General features: G+C 47.0%; 1 protein-coding gene across 1 annotated transcript in view; it reads right to left on the bottom strand.

The window, feature by feature from the left end:
- Nucleotides 1-3,487, bottom strand: part of tcerg1l (transcription elongation regulator 1 like) — a 19,506-nt gene extending 16,019 nt beyond the window's left edge. The window contains exons 1-6 of the mRNA XM_074628297.1: nucleotides 3,471-3,487; nucleotides 2,464-2,532; nucleotides 2,247-2,325; nucleotides 1,654-1,727; nucleotides 784-878; nucleotides 539-690 (exon numbers count right to left, since the gene is read on the bottom strand). Coding sequence (XP_074484398.1) covers nucleotides 539-690; nucleotides 784-878; nucleotides 1,654-1,727; nucleotides 2,247-2,322 — 397 coding nt within the window. The 5' untranslated portion in view covers nucleotides 2,323-2,325; nucleotides 2,464-2,532; nucleotides 3,471-3,487. The remainder of the gene's footprint in view (nucleotides 1-538; nucleotides 691-783; nucleotides 879-1,653; nucleotides 1,728-2,246; nucleotides 2,326-2,463; nucleotides 2,533-3,470) is intronic.
- Nucleotides 3,488-10,000: the final 6,513 nt, after the last annotated feature.

The raw sequence follows: 10,000 nt of genomic DNA, 5'->3' as shown, positions 1-10,000 counted from the left end.
TGAGATAACAGACAGGTGAGACAACAGACAGGTGAGGTGAGGTGACAGGTGAGATGACAGACAGGTGAGGTGACAGACAGGTGAGGTGACAGGTGAGATAACAGACAGGTGAGGTGACAGACAGGTGAGGTGACAGGTGAGATAACAGACAGGTGAGGTGACAGACAGGTGAGGTGATAGTTGAGGTGACAGACAGGTGAGATGACAGACAGGTGAGATAACAGACAGGTGAGTTTACAGACAGGTGAGATGACAGACAGGTGAGATGACAGACAGGTGAGTTGACAGACAGGTGAGGTGACAGACAGGTGAGGTGACAGACAGGTGAGTTGACAGACAGGTGAGGTGACAGACAGGTGAGGTGACAGACAGGTGAGGTGACAGACAGGTGAGGTGACAGACAGGTGAGATAACAGACAGGTGAGTTGACAGACAGGTGAGGTGACAGGTGAGATAACAGACAGGTGAGATAACAGACAGGTGAGGTGACAGACAGGTGAGGTGACAAGTGAGATAACAGACAGGTGAGGTGTCAGACCAGCATGTGTCATCTTCTTCCTCTTGTGGGGCGGGTCCTCGATGATGCGGCTGATATCTCGACCAATCAGCTCCCCCGGTCTCTCCCAGACAGACAGGTGTATTGTGGGATTGAAGAAGAAGACGCGGTCGTCCCCGGTCCACACCACACACCTGTACACACATACACACACGCACACACATGTTCAGAGGAGTGTGTGTGTGTGTGTGTGTGTGTGTGTTTGTGTGTGACAGAGCAACAGTTACCATGGCGACCCCGGGACAGGAGTGGAGGCGACAGGACGTTTGTCTTTCCTTTCTCCTTCACTTCCCTCCTCCTCTCCTCTGTCCTCACCTACACACTGCAACACACGCACACGCACACACACACACACACACACACACACACAGGAAACACATGTACATCTGAATCTGATCTGAGAACGATCAATCAGTAACCTGATCAGAGTATTACAATATTGATCAACCCTAACCTCTAACTACCTCCACTTCTAACTAGCTCCACATCTAACTAGCTCCGCTTTTAACTAGCTCCACATCTAACTAGCTCCACATCTAACTAGCTCCGCATTTAACTAGCTCCACATCTAACTAGCTCCGCTTCTAACTAGCTCCACATCTAACTAGCTCCTCATCTAACTAGCTCCACATCTAACTAGCTCCGCATTTAACTAGCTCCACATCTAACTAGCTCCGCTTCTAACTAGCTCCACATCTAACTAGCTCCACATCTAACTAGCTCCACATCTAACTAGCTCCACATCTAACTAGCTCCTCATCTAACTAGCTCCACATCTAACTAGCTCCACATCTAACTAGCTCTGCCTCTAACTAGCTCCACCTCTAACTAGCTCCACATCTAACTAGCTTCGCCTCTAACTAGCTCCACCTCTAACTAGCTCCGCCTTTAACTAGCTCGACCTCTAACTAGCTCCACATCTAACTAGCTCTGCATCTAACTAGCTCCGCCTCTAACTAGCTCCACATCTAACTAGCTCCGCCTCTAACTAGCTCTGCCTTTAACTAGCTCAACCTCTAACTAGCTCCACCTCTAACTAGCTCCGCCTCCAGCAGCTATATGAGTCACATGACCTGAGTCTAAACGCAGTAACTCACCTGTTTGTTGTCCTCCATCTCTCTCTCCGTCCTCAGCAGTAGAGAAACTTTACCTCCGCTCATCACTCGCTTCTCTGACGACACAAGAAATAAAACTTTATTTAAACTCCTGACAGAAACAAACACTGATTATTGATTATTATACATTTATTGATTAGTTATCAATCAGTCACTGATCACTACGACTCCATCAACACCACTGGACCTGGACTGGACCTGGACTGGACCTGAACTGGACCTGAACTAGACCTGAACTGGACCTGAACTGGACCTGAACCAGACTCCTCTTCATCAGTCTCTGTGAGAGTAAAAGTCTTCAGCGTAGGGAAAGTAAAGAGACTCAACGTGACAGATGAAGACTTCCTGCGGCTGAATGTGATCCTCCGTGAGACACGATGACAGAGGACACGTGGTCATGTGACCGTGAGAGACAGAGAGATAGACAGACAGAGGGACAGACAGAGGCAGAGACAGAAAGACAGAGAGACAGAGAGACAGACAGAGAGACAGACAGACAGACAGACAGACAGAGGCAGAGACAGACAGACAGACAGACAGACAGACAGACAGACAGAGGGAGAGACAGGTCTTACTGTGTCTGTAGTTTGTCAGCAGAGTGAATCTGGAAGCAAAGCGTGAAGAGAAGAAGGAGGGATGAACTCCCTTCATCACCTGGAGAGATAGAGAGACAGTTATTAACAGAGGGACAGACAGAGAGACAGAGGGACAGACAGACAGACAGACAGAGAGACTGAGAGACAGTTATTAACAGAGGGACAGACAGAGAGACAGAGAGACAGACAAACTCACCTGGACAGGTAAGACAGGCCACCTATCAATGCAGAGCTGAGAGGGAGAGACAGGTCCGAAGACACTCTGCTGTAAGAGACAAAGAGAAGACTGTCTCACCAACATGGACACCTGTCTCACCTTTAGTCTGTCTGCATGGACCTGTCTGTGTCTCTACCTGAAGTCACTCTGGACAACATGGATGTGATGTAACGTACCTGTGTGGGTGGAGACTGTGTTTAATGTGACGTACCTGTGTGGGTGGAGACTGTGTGATGTGACGTACCTGTGTGGGTGGAGACAGTGTGATGTGATGTACCTGTGTGGGTGGAGACAGTGTGATGTGACGTACCTGTGTGGGTGGAGACTGTGTTTAATGTGACGTACCTGTGTGGGTGGAGACAGTGTGATGTGATGTACCTGTGTGGGTGGAGACTGTGTGATGTGACGTACCTGTGTGGATGGAGACAGTGTTTAATGTGACGTACCTGTGTGGATGGAGACAGTGTTTAATGTGACGTACCTGTGTGGGTGGAGACTGTGTGATGTGACGTACCTGTGTGGGTGGAGACTGTGTGATGTGACGTACCTGTGTGGGTGGAGACAGTGTGATGTGATGTACCTGTGTGGGTGGAGACTGTGTTTAATGTGACGTACCTGTGTGGGTGGAGACAGTGTGATGTGATGTACCTGTGTGGGTGGAGACTGTGTGATGTGACGTACCTGTGTGGATGGAGACAGTGTTTAATGTGACGTACCTGTGTGGGTGGAGACTGTGTGATGTGACGTACCTGTGTGGATGGAGACAGTGTTTAATGTGACGTACCTGTGTGGGTGGAGACTGTGTGATGTGACGTACCTGTGTGGGTGGAGACTGTGTTTAATGTGACGTACCTGTGTGGGTGGAGACAGTGTGATGTGATGTACCTGTGTGGGTGGAGACAGTGTGATGTGATGTACCTGTGTGGGTGGAGACTGTGTGATGTGACGTACCTGTGTGGATGGAGACAGTGTTTAATGTGACGTACCTGTGTGGGTGGAGACAGTGTTTAATGTGATGTACCTGTGTGGGTGGAGACTGTGTGATGTGACGTACCTGTGTGGGTAGAGACAGTGTGATGTGATGTATCTGTGTGGATGGAGACAGTGTTTAATGTGACGTACCTGTGTGGGTGGAGACTGTGTGATGTGACGTACCTGTGTGGGTGGAGACAGTGTGATGTGACGTACCTGTGTGGGTGGAGACTGTGTTTAATGTGACGTACCTGTGTGGGTGGAGACAGTGTGATGCGATGTACCTGTGTGGGTGGAGACAGTGTGATGTGACGTACCTGTGTGGGTGGAGACTGTGTGATGTGACGTACCTGTGTGGGTGGAGACAGTGTGATGCGATGTACCTGTGTGGGTGGAGACAGTGTGATGTGACGTACCTGTGTGGGTGGAGACAGTGTGATGTGACGTACCTGTGTGGGTGGAGACAGTGTGATGTGACGTACCTGTGTGGGTGGAGACAGTGTTTAATGTGACGTACCTGTGTGGGTGGAGACAGTGTGATGCGATGTACCTGTGTGGGTGGAGACAGTGTGATGTGACGTACCTGTGTGGGTGGAGACAGTGTTTAATGTGACGTACCTGTGTGGGTGGAGACAGTGTGATGTGACGTACCTGTGTGGGTGGGTGGGTGGAGACAGTGTGATGCGATGTACCTGTGTGGGTGGAGACAGTGTGATGTGACGTACCTGTGTGGGTGGAGACTGTGTGATGTGACGTACCTGTGTGGGTGGAGACAGTGTGATGCGATGTACCTGTGTGGGTGGAGACAGTGTGATGTGACGTACCTGTGTGGGTGGAGACAGTGTGATGTGACGTACCTGTGTGGGTGGAGACAGTGTGATGTGACGTACCTGTGTGGGTGGAGACAGTGTGATGTGACGTACCTGTGTGGGTGGAGACAGTGTTTAATGTGACGTACCTGTGTGGGTGGAGACAGTGTGATGCGATGTACCTGTGTGGGTGGAGACAGTGTGATGTGACGTACCTGTGTGGGTGGAGACAGTGTTTTGTCCAGGCTGATGATTGGTCGTGACCACGCCCCTCCACGTCGTTGATTGGTTAGAATGATAGGCCACACCTCGTTGTCCCTCTGTAAGTGAAGTCCTGCCCACTCCCAGTAAGCTCCACCTACAGGATGACATCATCATTGTTGTGATTTGACCTTTAGCTCCTCTCAGAGACAAACAGAGAACTAATCCAGTAAATCTGATGCTGTTTACTGTAAACACTTCAGCTGCTTTCAGTGATTACAGTAAACAGACACAGACTTCTTCTTCTTCTTCTTCTTCTTCTGCTATTTCTTAATATCTGGTTTTCAGTCAGGATATAAAAGAACGACTCATCTGCATCTCAATGGACCAGTGTGTGTGTGTGTGTGTGTGTGTGTGTGTGTGTGTGTGTGTGTGTGTGCAGCAGCTCAGCCTCTTTGAAGTGTCTCCATCTAATGTCTTGACTTCCTGTCTTCCGTCTATAATCTATAATCCGTCTTATTTCTTTATTTTTCGACCTTTTCTTTACCCCCCCAACGACCAATCAGGCGTGAGAAGCAGGGTTGCCATGGAAACACAGAGAGCTGTCACCATCAGCACCAACTAGTCACCACAGTGATGAAACACTGAAAACAACACACACACACATGATCACATGACCCTCAACCAGCCAATCAGAAAGCACCGTCACAAACACATTCACAATCACACAACGCAGGTCCAGCGAGGACACTAGAGGACACTAGGGGACGTTAGGGGACACTAGAGGACACTAGAGGACATTAGACTAGACCTCATCCTGACCTCATCCTGACCTCATGATGACCTCATCATGACCTCATCATGATATTATCATGACCTCATCCTGGCCTCATCATGACATTATCATGACCTCATCATGACCTCATCATGACCTCATCATGACCTCATCATGACGTTATCATGACCTCATCCTGGCCTCATCATGACATTATCATGACCTCATCATGACCTCATCATGACCTCATCATGACATTATCATGACCTCATCCTGGCCTCATCATGACATTATCATGACCTCATCATGACCTCATCATGACCTCATCCTGACCTCATCCTGACCTCATCATGACCTCATCATGACCTCATCCTGACCTCATCATGACCTCATCCTGACCTCATCATGACCTCATCATGACCTCATCATGACCTCATCCTGACCTCATCATGACCTCATCATGACCTCATCATGACCTCATCCTGACCTCATCATGACCTCATCATGACATTATCATGACCTCATCCTGACCTCATCATGACCTCATCCTGACCTCATCATGACCTCATCATGACATTATCATGACCTCATCATGACATCATCCTGACCTCATCATGACCTCATCATGGCATTATCATGACCTCATCATGACCTCATCCTGACCTCATCATGACATTATCATGACCTCATCATGACATCATCCTGACCTCATCATGACCTCATCATGACCTCATCCTGACCTCATCATGACCTCATCATGACCTCATCATGACCTCATCATGACCTCATCCTGACCTCATCATGACCTCATCCTGACCTCATCATGACATTATCATGACCTCATCCTGACCTCATCATGACATTATCATGACCTCATCATGACCTCATCATGACATTATCATGACATTATCATGACCTCATCATGACCTCATCATGACATTATCATGACCTCATCATGACCTCATCCTGACCTCATCATGACATTATCATGACCTCATCATTTTTTATTTGACCTTTATTTAACCAGGTAAAATCAATTGAGAACCAATTCTCATTTACAATGATGACCTGGCCAAGAGGCAGTAGCACAGTCCACACAAGTGACACAAACAGCACAGATACAATACAGTTTGACAAACACATGAGAAAATGGCTAAAAACAGCATAGGTAAATTAATAAACACTATGTACAAAAAAAGGCGGATTACTGGATGTTCTTTGTTAAAATGGAAGAGAGAGAGAGAAGTGAGGGCTGGTCAGCAAGTACAGCAGTCAACTATGACTTGTTGCAACTTTTGTTTGAACATGTTGAGAGAGGTGAGAGCTGTTAGTTTGAGCGTGTTTTGTAGTGAGTTCCAGTCATTTGCAGCAGCAAAATGAAAGGAGTTATGACCAAACACAGTACGGACTTTTGGAATGATGAGCCTAATGAAGTCACTGGATCTTAAACGGCGATTGCTGTCGGAAATGTGCAGAAGATTGGAGAGGTAGCGAGGGGTCATTCCCAAAATGCATTTGTAGACCAAGAGCAGCCAGTGTTGTAGCCGCCTGGTGTGAAGGGAGGGCCAATCCACCAATCTGTAAAGATCACAGTGGTGGGTGGTGAAGGTGCACATGTGGCAAAACGGATTGCTGAGTGGTGGAGTGTGTCCAGTTTTCTGAGGGTGGTCTTTGATGCCATTTTATAAATTATATCGCCGTAGTCAAATAGAGGAAGGATGGTCATTTTCACAAGGGTGAATTTGGCAGAGTGTGTGAAGGAGGCCTTGTTTCGATACAGGAAACCCAGTCTAGCTTTGACTTTAGCCAGAAGGTTATTGATGTGTGTGTTAAATGAGAGAGATGAGTCCAACCAGAAGCCAAGGTATTTGTAGGAGCTGACAAACTCCAGCTCCGAGCCATCAGCACTGTAGATCTTGGGAGGGCTGGGGATGATGAGGTTTTTCCGGTCAAACAGCATACATTTGGTCTTTTTGGAGTTGAGGAGCAGGTGGAGGTTGTGGAAAGACTTTTGGATGGAGGTGAGGCTTTGTTGAAGAGTGGACACAGCAGAGTGGAGTGAGGGACCAGCTGAATATATGATGGTGTCATCAGCATACAGATGAATCCAGGAATTTCCAGCAGCTTTGGCTACATCGTTAATATAAATGGAGAACAAAATAGGGCCTAAGATGGAGCCTTGAGGCACACCTTTAGAGATGGTAAGAGGTTCAGACATGATGTTTTCGGTCTTCACCCGCTGGACACGATCAGCCAGGTAGCTAGCAAACCAGTTGCAACATCTACTGGACAAGCCAATGCTGGTAAGTCTTTGCAGGAGAATGTTATGGTTGACCGAGTCAAAAGCCTTGGCTAGGTCTATAAAGGCAGCTACACAAGTCTGTTTGTTGTCCATGGCAGTGATGACGTCATCAAGGACCTTCAGTGTAGCGGTGGTACATCCGTGGCCTTTCCTAAACCCAGACTGCAGGTCAGACAAAATATGATTTAAGTCAATGAAGTGAATTAGTTGTTTATGTACCAGTTTCTCTATGACTTTGGCCAGACAGGGCAAAATGGAAATCGGCCTGTAGCAGTTCGGGTCAGAGCCAGAGCCTCCTTTAAAGAGGGGGAGAATCGTAGCTGATTTCCAGTCAAGGGGGAAAACAGACAGATGAAATGACAGGTTAAACAGGCTTGTAATAGGGGAAGCAATAATATGAGCGGCTGATTTTAAAAACACAGGGTCAAGCCCATCAGATCCAGCTGACTTGTTTGAATCTAACTTAATGAGTTCATCCAGGACTTCCGAAACCTTAACAGGTTGAAGGGAGAAGCTGTTAACGCTGGGTGATGAAGTAGGAGTGTTAGATGAATCTGTTTCAGGGGCAGCTGCACCAAAGAAATTAGATGATTTCACGAAATGTTGGTTGAAGTGTGTGGCCATGCGTTGTTTATCAGTAACAACAATGTCATCAAAAATCAAAGAAGTGGGTAGATGCGGAGAAGCAAGTTTGTTTTCCATGGATTTGACTGTTTTCCAAAATTTCTTGGCATCAGAGCCACTGGCTGAGAATTCTTCTTTGAAATGACTGATTTTAGCTTTCCTGATCGCCTGTGTTGTTTTGTTCCTGCATTGTCTGAAGGCCAGCCAGTCGGCAGCAGACTGAGAAGACCTCGCTCTCCGCCATGAGGTGTTTTTTAGGCGGATCAGAGCCGCCAAATCGTGACTGAACCAGGGGCTGTAGCGATTCTTTGTCCGGAATCGTTTCAATGGGGCGTGTTTCTCAATGATTAGGCTAAAGGTGTTTTTGAAATAAGACCAGGCATCTTCCACTGAGGGGATAAGATTGATTCTTTCCCAGTTTGCAGCTGCAACATCTTGCAGGAAGGCCTGATTGTCAAAGTTTTTCAGTGAGCGCTTGGTCACAATCACCGGTGGACGTTTGACAGAGAGGCCGGAGCGAACGCATGCAATGGCACAGTGGTCACTCAAGTCTTGACTGAAGACTCCAGATCGGTAGTTTGATGGAGTGTTAGTGAGAATAATATCGATCAGTGTGGCAGATGACGGTGATTTCAAATTATGTCTGGTTGGCTCAGATACAATTTGAAAGAGGTTTAAAGCATCAAATTGCTGTGTAACTAAATCAGGGGGGTTGATCATATTCCAGTTTAGGTCACCCAGAAGGACAAACTCAGAGGAAATGTGAGGGGCCAACAGTTCACCGAGAGCTCTTAATGTGCATGCTGGAGCAGAGGGAGGTCTATAGCAAACAGCAACAGACAGAGTGAAATTTGTTGATAGTTTAAGTTTTAACAGTAACAGTTCAAATTGCTTGGGGACTGATTTAGACAGCGTAACAGAACATTGCAAATGATCTTTTACAAATATAGCCACGCCGCCACCCTTGGTGGATCTATCCTGACGAAAGACGTTGTAACCCGGTATTCGAATTTCTAGATCCGAGACACCTTTCTTAAGCCATGATTCAGAGACAGCCAGAACATCAGGGTTTGCAGTGTGCACCCAGGCTTTTAAATAGTCATGTTTTGGCAACAAACTACATATATTGACATGTAGAAAGCCCAATGATTTACGATCACAAAAATCATTAAACGACAGATTAGAGACAGTGGGACCATGAATAGCGGGCCCTGGGTTTGGGTGAACATTTCCAGAGATTAACAACATGAGAATGATTAACACACGTCTGAGGACAGTGCTAAAACGTTCATATGTTTATCTTTCATTGACGGTTTGGTCAAAATGAAAGAGGAGGAGTCGTGGAACTGCTGCAATAACATGTAAGAGTACAAAGGAATAAGATTCGTTACACACCAAGTAGAAAGTCCAAAAGTCTTTGTAATCCAGAAGGATGAAATGTCCCTGGTTGATAAACTGAAGTCCAATGTACCAACACCGTTAGAAATGATGGCAGTCTCCTGTGTGTACCTGCTAGAAAGGCAGGTTGTATGAGCTGATGTGATCCAGAAAATAGAAATGATTGTGAGCCAAAAAGGCCAGGAAGGTTTTAGTGGATGAAACATGTCCAAACCAATAACCAATAGGCCAGGCTGTAGCAGGTTGAAGAGGGCCAGGCTATAGCAGGTTGAAGAGGCCCGGGCTACAGCTAGCAGACCTCATCATGACATTATCATGACCTCATCATGACCTCATCCTGACCTCATCATGACCTCAGTGTGCGCGTGTGTGTGTGTGTGTGTGTGTGTGGTGTGTGGTGTGTGTGTGTGTGTAAGGTGTGTGTGTGTGTGTGTG

This window comes from Sebastes fasciatus, unplaced genomic scaffold (assembly GCF_043250625.1).
Source record: "Sebastes fasciatus isolate fSebFas1 unplaced genomic scaffold, fSebFas1.pri Scaffold_27, whole genome shotgun sequence".
Taxonomy (NCBI): domain Eukaryota; kingdom Metazoa; phylum Chordata; class Actinopteri; order Perciformes; family Sebastidae; genus Sebastes; species Sebastes fasciatus.
The sequence above is the reverse complement of the archived record's forward strand: the minus strand, read 5'-3'. Positions and strand labels throughout refer to the sequence as shown.